Source organism: Crocodylus porosus, unplaced genomic scaffold (genome assembly GCF_001723895.1).
Source record: "Crocodylus porosus isolate Cpor-Errol unplaced genomic scaffold, CroPor_comp1, whole genome shotgun sequence".
NCBI classification, from domain to species: Eukaryota; Metazoa; Chordata; order Crocodylia; family Crocodylidae; genus Crocodylus; species Crocodylus porosus.
In genome coordinates this window covers 1,085,822-1,100,476 of record NW_017728931.1, presented here as the reverse complement: position 1 = coordinate 1,100,476, position 14,655 = coordinate 1,085,822, and the positions used below count along the sequence as shown (strand labels likewise).

The window sequence follows — 14,655 nt, the reverse complement described above, 5'->3', positions numbered from 1 at the left end:
TCCACCACAACAGACTTACCAGCTGGATACAGCTGCATCAAGGGTCGTAAAGGAACCAATCCCCCATTTATAACATTGTTCCTATGGGTAAATTGGTTCCCAGTTGCAACGTTTTGACTTAAGAGGCGGGTTTCAGGAGCCAATTGTGTCGTAAGTCCGAGGACTGCCTCTGTGTGTGTGTGTGTGTGTGTGTGTGTGTGTGTGTGTGTGTGTATTACACCAGGATGTGTGTGTTATCTCAGAGCATAGCATGTGTGCTGTCTAGGAAGGGGTGTGTCTGCATAAGTGTTACTTTGGAACGCGAGGAACGCGTGTGCTTCTGTAACCTCAGACTGACATGGGTGTCTGGGCGCATCCCCTCAGAATATAGGGAGTATGGGTGTGTGTGTGTATTAAAACACATTGCGCATGTTATCTCAGAGCATAACCAGCATGCTGTCTCCAAAATGTGTCCACACACATGCGTTGTCTTGGAATATGAGGACTGTGAATGTGTCTGTAATCTCAAACTATAATGTGCATGCCTGAGTGTGTTCCCTCAGAACATGGGGGGAAGGGAGAGAGAGAGCGAGTAGGTGTGTATGCGTGCGTATGGGCATGTATTTTTGTCAGATTGTGTGTTATCTCAGAGCACGGTCGAGATGATGACTTGGAAGTACGTGCGTCTGCATGTTATCTTGAATCATGAAGCATGTGAATGTGATTGTAATTTCAGACTCTAATGTGTATGTCTGTGCATGTTCCCTTGCAACATAGGGAGTGAGTGTGTGTGTGTGTATGAGAGGAGTACAGGCAGTGTCAGAGTAGCCTAGAGCACAGGCAGTGCTTGTGCCTCTTCCCTCAGGATGTGGAGGGCGGGTGATCTCTAAGCATGTGTGTGCATGTGCCATAGGGGAGCACAGACACTGTGTCAGCACAGAAAGCACGTGTCTCTGTTATCTCAGGATATGGTGTGTATGTGTGTGTTATCTCCCTAAACATTTTTTTTAAGCATTAGAAAACAGATAATATCAAGCAGGTTAAAAAAATGACCCCAACCGAGGCCTCACAAAGAGAATACAAATACAATTTCAAGAAATTAGTAATACACACATGATAACTGCCATCAAATTCACTTTGCTTAAATTACAGTTTTATCCACTGAACCGCTTACCCTTGCTTCTTATGTGTGCGTACCAGCCACATGAGAGCTCAGGCAGTGTGTCCCAGTGGGGCCAGAGCACAGGTGGCGCATGTGCCCACTCCCTCAGAGCAGTTATGGTGTGTGCACCAACCCTGGAGGGAGCACAGAGTATTTAGGCATGTCTGTGTGTGAGAGAGAGATGTCTAACCACGTAGGTGTCATGTGCCAGCCCTGAGGGCGCACAGACTATTTACGGTGTGCGCTAGGCTTGGGGGAGCACAGAGTATTTATGGGGGGTGTGCGTGAGACAGAGCTCTCTGAACACGGCCGCGTCCTCCAGCCTCAGGGGAGCACAGAGTCTACACAGCGTGCGTCTGAGGACGAGAGCTGTAAACACGCAGGAGTGCGCGCGCAGCCGCGGGGAGCCAGGCCGTGCGTGAGCGTGGGGCTTAGCAGCGCCCTCCCAGCGCACCCCGCCCAGCACAGCCTGCAGTGACGCGGCGGGCGGGGCAGGTGCCACGGCTGGCTTTATATAGCGGGGCCCGGGGCCGAGGGCAGCTGCGTGCGGCAGAGCAGAGCAGAGCACGAGCCGATGGCGATGGCGATGACACGGGGCGAGTGGCGCTGGGCGGCGCTGGCGCTGCTGCTGCTGGCGGCGGCGGTGGCGGCGGCGGCGGCCGGGCCCAAGGAGGACAGGCGGCGGCCGCAGCTGCTGGGCGGGCCGCAGGATGCGAACGAGAACGACGAGGGCGTGCAGCGGGCGCTGCAGTTCGCCATGAGCGAGTACAACAAGGCCAGCAACGACAAGTACAGCAGCCGCGTCGCCCGCGTCGTGCGCGCCCAGAAGCAGGTCGGTGCCCCCTCCCCGCCGCGACCCCCGAGACGCGCCCAAGCGGGGCCCCCGCCCCGCGGCCCCGCCTGCTGCTCCGAGGGAGCCGGTTCCCCCCGCAGCCCGTGGCCACGGGGACTCACCGCTCCGCGCCGGGGAGGGAAGCGGGGTCTGCGCCTGCCTCGGGCTAGGGCTCGGGACCCTGCAGAGCTCCTCGCCCCACCGCGGGATCGCGGCCCCCGGCCCGCGCCGGCTCCCGCTGGGACCGGGGCTCGGCCTGTTGTCAATCTAGTTGCAATGGGAAACGATTGTGACGTAACAGTAGCGGTGATGGGAGCAGCGCAAGTCATTCCAACCCTAGCAGGAATAATAAATACTATTAATAACACTGTTAATAATAAATACATGATTAGCAGTAGGATTAGTTGTCAATAATTATAATAGTAGTAGGAATGGTAATGATAATCAGGGATCCCAATTTTCTCTGATTTTAAAAAATCTGCAATTTTCAGGTTTAAAAAAAGTAACCCCAAATCCACATTTTCCCATGATCAAAATCAAACACCACTATATATCTAGGTATCTTGGTACTTATATATATATAGAGAGAGAGAGACAGAGAGAGAGAAAATAGATACCGCTCTCTAGATATGGGTGTGTGTGTGTGTATATGAGAGCAATAGCTATGTATTAGTGGTGTTTCAGTTTAATCATGGAAAAATGTGGCTTTTGGGTTACTTGGTTTAACCCCAAAATTGGGGAAATTTTTTGATCACAGAAAACCAGGATCCCTGGTGTAACAAAAAAATTGTAACAAAAATAGTAGTAATAATGATAACAATAATAGTGGTAAGAATAGTAGTGATAATCATTGTAATAAATAGAGCCATAGTAATAAGTAATAGTGATAAATGTAATGCTACTAAGGAATAATATCAACAATAACATTATTATTGCTGTTGTTCTTTTAGATTTCTGTCCCAGTCTATCTCAAAAGGCTCAGAGCAGCTTATAGGACATGGCCAACAGCAGCAGTGGATACCCCAAGGCTACAAAACTCCACCCACCCTTGTTACCCTTAAGAGCAAGCCCTCTGGGCAAATTTCTGCCCCCCCTTTCCATTCACATTTAAGTTATGGGCTCTGTGCTGTCACCTGAACAGTTTCTGCCCTCTCTCTCGTGTTTAATACTTGCTTGCTGCATCTTGTTAAAAATGGCCTCTGGAATTTGCAGCTGTGAAATGGAGGGACCCAGGTCTCCAAAACGCCAGCTGAGCCAAGAATTGGGGGGACTTTACCAGCCCAGAGTACTCATGTTTTTTTTTTCCCTTTTCCTCCCTTCCCCCTCTCCTGCCTGCCACCCACCTCTCCTTACCGAAGAATTTGCGGCATACTTGGCCTGTGTGCTACGCTGGCTTCAGTTGGCACTCAGGCTGCCTTTCACGAGGGTGTTCTGCCTTGTGCATTTTTATTAATCCTCATCTCGTTGATTGCTTTTCCTCTAACCCATTTTTTTCCTCCCCGCACATATTTGTCTGAAAACCTGAAGGCAACTAGCTGATCAAACCTGGCACCCTGGCTGAGATTCGCTGCTTTAAATGGAAGGAAGGATGCAGGACTTTGAAACTCAAGTTGGTCAGGCCTGTGGAGGAGCTTGGTTGTTACATGATATGGAATGGGCAGTGCCCAAAGATGGAGGTTTGGGGGGAGGCTCTACTGTGCTAGACTGTATAGAGAGGCAGTACTCCCAGTCGGAGAAGGCAAGACATGGGAAGGGAGGGTGGAAGGCATGCAACATACTCGTAAAGTGACTGGAGACATGGCAGGCATGTGGCTTAAGTCTGGTGCTGTCCTAGCATACAGGGGTGCTGTGACAGAGCAGTTAAGGTGCCTTGATATGGCTCCAGAAGTGGGAGCTTGCATCCAGCTGCAAGTGAGTATCTAGTCACTTTTGCAGTCACTTGGGCTGGACAGTAGCTGAATATGATGCTGCCACATCACTTGCCGCTGCATTTCATTTCAGCCATGCTAAACCAGTAGGCTGCCTGGCTTAGGGAGAGACTTCATCATGATGCTCCCTCTCCATCAATGTACAGCTTCTGAGATGCTCTTCTGCTTTAATTCCCCTTCACTAGCACTCAAAGTAATCTCCTCAACTGCCCTTTACCCATAGTTTTTCCTTAATTTTTATGGGCTATTTTTGACTATTCACAGTTGCCCTTTCACATGGCTCACCTAAGCAGTTTTCTCCTCTCACATCTGGTAGTGCTTGTGACCCCGGTTTATCAAAGCACTGAACATTTATTTCATTGTGGTCCCCTCCCCAGCATTGATATATGACTTCGTGGGGAGGTAGAGGGTCCGAAATCCTGCAATATCAAGTTTTACAGCCTCAGAACTGGGAGTAGTGACTATATAAAACTGAGCTTTCAGGTTAAAAATGAAAATTTCTATAGCTTCCAGCCCTTTATAGTTATGCAAAGAAGTTTGAGAAGATGACCTCAGCAGGCGAACAAAATGCCACTAAATTCAATCTTTCTTTCTTTTCTGAAATTCATGGTTTCGGAAGGCCCAACTCATGGTTTTTTAATAGTGATAATTTCAGTTGCTGAATTGATGGCTGCCCTACATAAATAGTTTGCTCTGTTTCTTTCCTAACTAAGGCATGGCTTCACTGACTGGTTCAGAAAGATGTGCCATGCCAGATATGGGCAATCACTTTGACCTCCCAACAAATAAACCAACTGTAATGCTTTCTGTACTATCTTCCACTGCTGAGAACAAGCCCTTTCCCCCCTCATTTTACAGATCGTGTCTGGAGTCAAGTATATCCTAGATGTTGAGCTTGGCCGGACCACCTGCACAAAGTCAGCAACTGATCTTCAGAGCTGTGCCTTCCATAAAGAACCAGGGATGGCAAAGGTATGTTTATAAAAATGGTTGGGAGCTGCTCAGGTCTTTATAAAGCTGTACACTAAAAATACTGTCTGGGATATTGTTCACATCTTGTATAATCGAATTAGCCCCATGTTGGAATAAAACCCCTGTGTAGATTTCTGCATTTTTCTGCTGCTTATTAGCATTTGCTTTTTGAAATTAGTTGCTTATTTGCATCCAAATAGTTAAATCATAATTGTATTTGTGAGTTTTTGCTCCAACTAGCTGTTGGAATTAATGAGTAAAAATACAAAGTGCAGAAAACATGCAGTTTTTTTTTTTGATGGGATTCTGCATGGGTTTATTTTTTACTTGGCTCTTGCAGCTTTGTTGCCTCTTGTTAGAATCTAAAGTAGTCTGTCTGATGTGATTTATTTATTTATTATTTATTTATTTTTTATAAATGTTGGACACTTGTGGTATTGTGGTGGTGGTGTTATTATCATCTGTATGCCACACATGGGAATAAAAGGCCCTATTCTAATAGGCCTGTCTCTGTTGGGCAGGACACACCAAGGGTGGGGGAAGGAGGAAGTGCTATTCTCTGTCATTTTATGATGGAGAACTGAGGAAGAGACAGCCCACACCCACTGATTTCAGTGGGAATTGGGTGCTTAAATAGGTCTGTGGAGATCAGGACTTCATGCTAAGTGACTTGCCTGAGGGCATACAGGGGGTCTGTGGCAGAGCCAAAATCTTAACATCAGATGCTCTGGGTGTCCATTCTGTACCCAGACCCCAAAGTCCTTTTTTGGTCAGTTCAGTTTGTTCATTAGCACTTTTTTAATACACTTGATGTAGAAACTGATCAATAAACCATTGCCATTGGCCATTTCGTAAGGAAGGAGTGGAGAACTGACAACAGAGAGCAAGTGTTTTCGCAGAAGCCCCAGTTCTTAGCACAGCCATGATCAAATTCAGTGGGGAGCTTTGCCTGATTTTAGATTGATTCCTGAATGGCTCAGCTGGCTTTTGGAACTCAACCACCAAGCACACGTGCCCCTAGTTGAATTGGAATCCAGCTTCCATTTTAATAGGACAACACCCTCAGTATTAATAGCTTGCTTTATGCTGAAGGGGCTGGAATATCAGATGGGCCTGGGTGCACACCTGTATTTGTGAATGCTCAAAGTAGCTATAACTCTATATGCAAATGACTACTGTATTTACCTGAATCCAAGATGTCTGCAAATTGAAGATGACCTCCCAATAATTATGGTCTATATACAGAAAATTTTTAAAATGTGTTATAATTTTCCATATATAGAATCTTCTTATTAGGGGATTGTCTTTTAAATTTGTCCTTCCCACTACTGGTGGGGAAAGCACAGGCTGGGAGGCAGGCGACCTGATTTTTTCCTCGTCCCTCCTGCTACCCTGTGCTTGCCCCTCTGCTGCCTGTTTTGGCCCTCTCTTTCCCCCCGACCACCCCAGTACCTTCTCCCTCCCATTTTCGTAAACTCATGTTCCTCCCTCCCTTCTTACCAGGGAAAAGCTGGGGGTGGAATGCCTATCTTTGAATATGATGGGAATAGTTGGCAGCTAAGTCCTGTGGAAGTCTATATTAACAAAAGAAAAATGTTATCCCACAATATTTTTCTTGCAAACTGGAAATGCTCTGAAGAGCCATATTCTTCACTTCTGTAATATTTGCTGGTGATAAACAAAAAGTGATAGACAATGCATGCAGATTTAAAACATTCAGTGATTCTGACTCTGTGTATTTTAAACTGACTGCTTTTATTTTCTCTTTTTTTCTACTCAGCGTGTCACTTGCAACTTCGAAGTGTTATCTGTTCCTTGGCTAAACCAAATTACCTTACTGAAAAATAACTGCCACTAAGCATCAGCTTGTTCCAGGAGACATCAGCAACTGGTTGTTGGTTTGGGGTGTTGTTTCTTTTTTTTCTTCTTCTTCTTCAGCAAAAGAGCAATAATATGAATTCCGTCTTGTGATGGACTTGCATACATTGCTATTAACTCAGATAGGTATAAAAGTATGCTTGTACTATGCAAGTAAAAATATATAGCTTTCCTTTTGAAGCACAATATAGTCTGAATGTAATTTTTCCCTGTAATTACATTTTTGAAACAGCTATTTTCATGCTTCTTTTCCCTGCCAAATAAAACAGTAGTCTTAATCCACAGCAGCAGAGATTTTTCACGTTTGTCCTTGTTTAATGGTGACTGCTCTAAGAATTAAAAATTGTAATTCCTCAATGCTGCAGTGGGAAGTCACTTTGTGTGTGTGTGTGTGTGTGTGTGTGTGCACGTGCGCACGCGCGCGCTATAAACTTATGGAAAAATATATTGTTAACAGAAGGGAGAATCTGCTGGCATAGCCTGGACTAGGGGGTGGACAATTATTTTGGCTGGAGGGCCACTTAAGGAGTTTGTCTTCTTGTGGACCACATCTCTCCTCCTCTCTTCTCACTCCCTCCCCTAACTATCCCCGCAGCTACAGCATACCCCAATCCACAACCTTCTGGTCCCATCCGCTTCTTACACCAGCTCACGTGCCAGGTGGGCACTGGCATCAGCTGTGGACACTTCCAGCTGTGGATGCTGCTGGCAAGTGGGGATTAGGGTGACTGCTCAGGACCATGCCTGATGCGCTGATGTAGCAATGTCAACTGCAGACCTGGGTCGATGCTCTAATCCCCACCCAGAACTTCTGCTGGCTTTGTTTGCAAGCTGATGCTGGTGCCTGGGACATGTCTGTCACAACTCAGCAGCTGGAACCCGTTGGCTCCCCAGAGGCTGGATCCCATTACTTTGTGGCTGCCTGCCTGCGGGCTGGATACAATCGCGGGCTGTATTTTGCCCACCTCTGGCCTAGGCAGTTTCCTTGTATGGCATGTTACTGACCAAAGCACTTGTGTTATTTGGTATGAGCAGAGCCACTTGTATCATGGAGTTTTGTAATGAAGTCATGTGTGACTCATTCACCCATAGCTCAGATTGGTGCTTGGCGATACGTGAATTGTCAGCACCTCTTTCCAGCTGCTTCCTTGTCTCTCAGAATGTCTGCTTTGTGGACAAGTAATGCACCAGCTGTCTTGTGACCCCCTCCACAAGTGTGCAACCCAGGCAGCAATGACTGCGTCTGAATTTATGGAGAACCTGGAGCAATGGCTCTTGTGAACTCCCCCATTCCTCTGGAAGCAGCTAGGCTCCTAGGTATTTTTTGGTCCAGTTCTGGTTGTGCAGTACAGCTCAGAATCTGTCATTCTAGATCTCTAACGTTGATTCAGTTTATGGGTAATCATGTCTTCTGTGACTAGGACTTGATTATGTAGGTGGATTTCCTTTTAAAAGTGTCCCCATTCCTTGCCTTCCTCATCAGTTCAGCCCTGTGTGCATCAGAGTGCATTACAAACTCCCTAGGAACCTGGATCTGACCTCCACAGGATCATATCCTATGAAGTCATTTGGCACTTTCCAGTCCACTATGATACCATCCTTCCTGGCAGTTTTGTGTCTCAGTGTTGCTGATGTTATAGATGGGGAAGGAACAATGGATTTGAGAGATCATTATTAAACTTATGTATAATACAAATTGGGGGCTGGGGGGCTTTGTCAAAGCACGAAGACCCATTTTTCCAGCAAGCAGAATGATACACAAACCTGGGCTTCCAAGCCTCTCGACATAGGTACAGGAACAGGTGAGTGGAGTGAGGTTAATGATATTGATCTATTACTTGATAGAGATGATATGGTTCATGGTACTGAACAGGTGAGGTGTTAATAAATATTTCTCTTCTATAGGGTGGGACAGGACAATGTATGCTACTGAAGTACTTTCCAGCCATTATTAATTTTAAAAGTATATTCATGTAGCCTAAAAGTTTACAGTGGTTCCATCTGCCCTGGCATGTCAATTCAGACCCAGTCTTTTCAGGCTTGGAGGAATTTCCTCCCCACTGGAGCAGAATAAAAAGGCAGTGGTGTAACCAAGTGGGGCAGGGCTCTGCAAAGGGGAGAAGCGACTGTGGGTGACAAAGGGTTTGGGGCACCTATCAAAACATTTTCCTTCTCTTCCTATGGCAGGGTCTGCACCTGTCAAAGTAGACCCCTGGCACTGTAATTCTCAGCCTGACAAAATGAAGAGCAGTGGGAGAAGTCTTGCTCAGAATGGCATGGTTCAAAGTGCATTGAAGTCCATGGAGATTAAAAGATTCCAGTGGTTCTGAGGTCAGGCCTCTGCTGGGAACATGGCTGAGAAAGCTGCTCTTGCAGTGGCATTTGCCAGTGGTCATGCTGGAACCCAAATCAGACTAGATGCTAGTGGTGCTGTCCTCTGAACTGGGTCTAGAGTAGCCCTTGATTCATGTGCAGGAGGCATTCTTATATATACAAACGTTCTTATATATACAAACTACTTGCAAATAGGTAGCCCAGGAACTGCCAGGAGTCCATGTTGATGGGCCAGCTGGTGTATGTAGGTCAGCCTGGCTGCTCCTGACTTTGCTGTTTGATTGTCTGAGAAGGGCAGCAGGTTTTCTGCTTAGGCACACCTCTGGCGACTCACCACAGGCTGCTTGAGTCTCATTCTAGTGAGTACGCCTACCACCTTACATCTGTATCCACACCTTCCCTCTAGATCCACTGGTTTTGTCAACACCCATAATTGTTGGACTGCACTGTCCACAGCTGTTATATGACTGGTATAGCTGGTGTCCTGTCCCTAGCCCAGACAGGAGCAATGAGAATAGGTGGCCACCAGGATCCATTGATGGATCATCGTCTGAGAGCCACCAGCTAGGAAGGGAGTGGGCTGGGGCTGTGGTAGCAGCCTGCAAAGGTGCCAGGATGTGATGATTACATGTGGAGCTCTGGACATCCAGAAAGCATCCCTTTCAGGGCACACTGGAGTGAATAGATATGCAAATGAGAACATGATGCCGTGTTTTAACTAGCAGGTGCCAGCAAAAAGACTGTTCCTCCCCCAGGGATGAGAACCAGATAGGATTTCAATATATGCAACTTTGTGGAGGGATTGGATGGTTTTTGGGTCAGTCTTCCTTCAGAAGAGCCAGCCAGGCCCCTGTACTGGAAGAAGCTAATCTTGTTTTATGACATGTTGGTCTTTGGGTACAAGAAGAGCAGGTATAAAAGCTCACCTGCTCAGAATGAGACATTCTTGCCCTCTTTTTACCTGCCCTTCAAGACTAGGAGGGACCCACCACAGGCAAGAAGTTGTCACTTCAGAAAAATACAAGCCCTGAAATAAAACATGTAGTGTCCTTTCTGATAGCACATACATGCACACCACCTCCTGGTAACATCTGAATATATCCAACTCTTCTCACAGACCTGTCCAACATACACCAAAATGAAAAAAAGAACGTACTGTGGAGAAAAAAGAGAGTGCAGAACAGTCCAACAACAGAACATGGATTGCTGTGGCCACCCCTGCAAAGCAAAACTCTTGCTGTAGCACAGCTTGGACTTAGATGTAAGGAAAATATTGTGAGCACAGAGTTTATTTACTGAAAAACAGTATTGGGCCAGTTGACACTAATTGTGATATCAGGTTGAATTCAGCAAAATTTGGCCACAGAAAATGGGAATGGGGGATTCAGAGAAGGTAAAATGTTTTTGTTTCACCATTTTCAAACTGAAGCCCTTGAACTTTTTATTTTAAAGGAACATTTTGTTTAAAAAAAATACCTAAATTCAATTTTTTTAAAGTAAAAAACAAACAGGAAATAAAACAAAATGAATTGTTCAACCTGACACATTTTTGTTGGTGTTTCAGGAAGTAAAAAATAAAATATTTTCATGTCTGTTTGATTTTAAATGATCATTTTTTAAAATGCCTTGGCTGACATTGACATTGATCCATTCTTTGCATCTCTTTCATTGAAAGAGAGAAAACGCACTCATTCGTTGCTCACCAGGGACCTGGAAAGTGTCAGAAAGGTGACAGCCCCACAACAGGCACCTCATACAAATCCACACACAGTGATGAGCATAAAAATGACACAATGCTGATACCCTCTTACTCCTTTTTCACCTCTGACCTCTACCAAGAAATCACCAAACCAAATGGAAACAGTGTTTTGTCTCTGGAAAAGGAAACCAGGGATCTATGAAGTCTGCTAGGGGCTTGATTGCTCCTACTGGTTTTACATGGAAGTTGCCCAGATATAATTATGGTGATAATTCACCCTATAGAGCCTCACAATTGACAGTGTCACATGCAGGTGCAAAAAATGACGCTACTTACTGTGTACACAGTATAACACCATGCATCCCAGGTATCCTTTGTCACCATGGTCAGGTCTACAATCATTAAAGGGGAGTGCAGATCATGAGGTGCATAGTCACTTTTAAAAACAACACATTTTTTCCAGTTAAATATAAACTAGATGTTTTACTAATATGCTAGGGGCTTAGGATTGCATTATTCAGTTTAATATTGAAGCAAAAACAAATGTAACTTCATAGAATCATAGAAAATTAGAGTTAGAAGGCACTTCAGGTAGTCATCTAGTGCAACTTAACAGGGAAATTGGCCAGTTACTGCGTAGCACCTATACACTGAAGGGTGTGCTCATGCACTGAGGAGCACTGGCTACGTCCCGTCTCTGGGCTCGTTCTTAGCCGCGATCAATTAGGCAGAGAACGAGGGAGTTAACTTTTTATTTTTCTTAAACAGGCTTACATGTGGGCTTTGTTAGTCTTTGTACAAAGGTGGGGGATGACTAAACAACAACTCATAGGATGACAGATTTAGGGGTTTGGGTGGCTTAGTTCTAAGAGTAAACAACACAATGGGCAAGGCTTCAGGTCATTTTAATTTGGTTTCAGCACATATTTTTCTTAAAAGGGTTTTCAGGGATAGATTTAATTTTTCTACTTGACCTGAGGATTGTGGGTGGTAAGGAGTATGAAACTGTGCTTGAATTTCTAAGGCTTTATACATTTCTTGCAATATCTTTTTAGTAAAGTATGAGCGTTGATCTGATTTAATAACTTTGGGGAGTCCGAATCTTGGTACAATGTCTCTAAGGAGGGCTTTGACTACAGTCGAGGCATCTGCTCGCCAAGCAGGGAAATCCTCTGGCCATCCGGTGAGCTGGTTGATTACTGCTAAACAATGCTTATAGTGGAAGGCTTTTGGTAAGTCTATATAATTGACCTGGAGTCTTTGAAATGGTAGATAGGCCCATGGCTTCTCCCCTTTGTGAATACTTTTTTTTGTCTTGTGATTAAATGCTTGGCATGCAGGGCAGAAGTTGACAATCCTGGTGGCTTTCACATAAATGCTAGGCACGAACTAGTCATGGAGGACGCTGCACGCTAGATTTTCTTTACTAGAGTGGTTTAGACGATGGGCTCCTTGGACAAGTGTGCGAAGAACAGCTCTGGGGGCGATGGGATGCTCGTCAGGTACTCGCCAGATGCTATCTGTCCCTTCAATGCTTTTATATTTGGTCTTCCAGTCCTGGACTTCTGTCGGTTGAAGGTGCTGGTATATGGATAATGTGATGCATAAGAGGCGAGAGTTAGTGTTGTTAGAAATGGGTTGAATGGCTGCTGCCTTTGCGGCTGCATCAGCCATATGGTTCCCGGCAGCAATTTTAGTACTGTCCTTGGAATGACCTGGACAGTGGATAACTGTGATTTCTTTGGGTAACAGGATAGCGTTCAGAAGATTGTTGACTTTCGTGGCATTAGCAATTGAGTGTCTATTCGAGGTGAGAATCTTTGTTGCTTCCACAATTGGCCGGTTGCATGACAAATACTAAACGCATATCAACAGTCAGTAAAAATGGTTACTGAACAGTTTGTGGTGAGCTCACATGCTTTCTGCAAGGCAATAAGTTCTGTAGCTTGGGCACTGGTACCTGGCAAAGAGGCTTGGCTTCTTAAACTCATTGCACTGTTGTTACTGCGTACTCTGCATGTCTTGTGCCTTTGATGACTGATGATGATCCGTCGGTGAAGAGAACATAGTCTGGGTTATGCAAGGGTTGATCTCTAAGGTCACTCTGGGGTTTTTCCACATACTCAACCAATTTACAGTAATCATGGTGTGGCTGTTTTTCATCTGCTTTTGGCAGAAGGGTGGCTGGGTTAAGTTGTGCACATTGCTGTAAGGTGATGTTTTCAGATGTCAGCAAAAGGACTTCGTATCGGTTGAGTCTCTGGTTTGAGAAATGGTGAGTGTTATGTTGGAGGAGGAGAGCTTCGACTGAATGTGGCACTCTTATGATAAGTGGGTGGCTCAAGACTAGATCTTGGGCTCGCTGTACCAGCGTTGCAGCGGCAGCGACGGAACGAAGGCATGAGATGGCTTCTTGGGTGACCGGGTCCAGCTGAACTGAGTAGTATGTAACTGGTCGAGGCTGATCTCCCCAGGGTTGCATCAGTACTCTAGAAGTCACTCCTCTGTTCTCATGAATGTATAAGATAAAAGGTTTAGTATAGTCAGGGAGGCCTAAGGCTGGTGCAGTCATGAGGGCATGTTTTATTTGGTGAAATGCTTGTTCTTTATCTTTAGACCAGTGAACAGGATCTTCGGCTTTTTTAGCAGTAGCTTGAACTAAAGGACGGACTATTTCTCCAAAGGCCGGGATCCAGGGTCTGCAAAATCCTGCCATGCCTAAGAGTGCACAGATTTGCCTCTTATTCTGGGGTCGTGGGAGATCTTGGATGGCTCATAAGCGTCTGGGTGATAACTTTCTGGTGCCTGTTTTGAGTATGTGGCTTAAATACTCAACATCAGGCTGGCAGTATTGTAATTTTGAGGGAGACACTTTATGTCCTTGTTTTGCAAGGGCAGAGAGTAGCTTTGCAGTGTCTCCGTGACAGTTCTCTGTGCTGTTTGAAGCTAGCAAGAGGTCATCTACATAAACAATTAAAGCGGTATCTGAGGATAGTGTAATCGCAGATAAATCTTTATGCAGGATTTGTGAAAACAGTGTGGGGGATTTCACATACCCTTGGGGTAACCGAGTCCAGGTTAACTGTCTCTTTTTTCAAGTGAAAGCAAACAAGTACTGTGAATCTGGGTGTATGGGAATACTAAAGAAAGCCGCACACAGGTCGATGACAGTGTAGCAAATCGCGGTGGCTGGGATGGTTGTAACAATAGTAGCTGGATTTGCAACTACGGGGTGTCGAGGAATAACATAACTGTTAATTGCCTGAAGGTCCTGTATGAACTGGTACACGAGTTTACCATCGGGACCGGGTTTAGGTTTTTTGATCGGAAGGATGGGGTGTTAAAGGGTGAGAGACACTTTTTCAGTATTCCTTGTTCCAAATAGCTAGTCACCAGTGGTTCTAAACTTTCTTCTGCCTCTTTGGACAGGGGATACCGGGGTACTGACAGGGGCTGACCTGGCTTTGTTTGGATACTGACTGGGGTACCAGATTTAAGGAGCCCTACTGCTGTGGGGGTCCATCTCCACAGTGATTCGGGCAAAGTTTGGAGATCTTCAGGGAGAGAAGGGCATCCAGACTGATTAAGTATGGCCTGAAAGGCCAAGAGGTTAGTACTGGGGACAGTAATTTGGATCCCGTTTGGGCTACACTGCAAGGTGGCAAGGAGCTTGCAGAGCAGGTCTTTCTCTAATAAATTAACAGGTGATCTACTTGAGAGCAAGAAGGCATGCTCAGTTGTTAAGGGTCCAATGGTGACTTTTGTAGGGACACTATACGGGATGCTAAAGGGCTTTCCTGAGACTCCTACCACCCGTTCAGTTTTTGCTACTCTTAATTTGGCCTGACTTGGGGAGACACCCAGTGAAGAA

General features: G+C 45.6%; 1 protein-coding gene and 1 long non-coding RNA gene across 2 annotated transcripts in view; one reads left to right on the top strand and one right to left on the bottom strand.

The window, feature by feature from the left end:
• Positions 1-6,647, bottom strand: part of LOC109316166 — a 14,568-nt gene extending 7,921 nt beyond the window's left edge. Inside the window, exon 1 of the long non-coding RNA XR_002102741.1 lies at positions 4,994-6,647. This is a non-coding gene — a long non-coding RNA (uncharacterized LOC109316166). The remainder of the gene's footprint in view (positions 1-4,993) is intronic.
• Positions 1,676-7,108, top strand: LOC109316163 (cystatin-like). Its single transcript, XM_019544038.1, has 3 exons — positions 1,676-1,973; positions 4,760-4,873; positions 6,654-7,108. The coding sequence occupies exons 1-3, from the start codon at positions 1,716-1,718 to the stop codon at positions 6,729-6,731; spliced, it is 450 nt and encodes a 149-aa protein (XP_019399583.1). The 5' UTR covers positions 1,676-1,715; the 3' UTR covers positions 6,732-7,108.
• Positions 7,109-14,655: the final 7,547 nt, after the last annotated feature.

Bases quoted from the DNA above. Each gene is read 5' to 3' on its own strand.
- LOC109316163 (XM_019544038.1), top strand. From the start codon at position 1,716: ATGGCGATGGCGATGACACGGGGCGAGTGGCGCTGGGCGGCGCTGGCG. The intron at 1,974-4,759 runs GTCGGTGCCCCC...CTCATTTTACAG, and splicing joins TCGTGCGCGCCCAGAAGCAG to ATCGTGTCTGGAGTCAAGTA. The intron at 4,874-6,653 runs GTATGTTTATAA...TTTTCTACTCAG, and splicing joins AAGAACCAGGGATGGCAAAG to CGTGTCACTTGCAACTTCGA.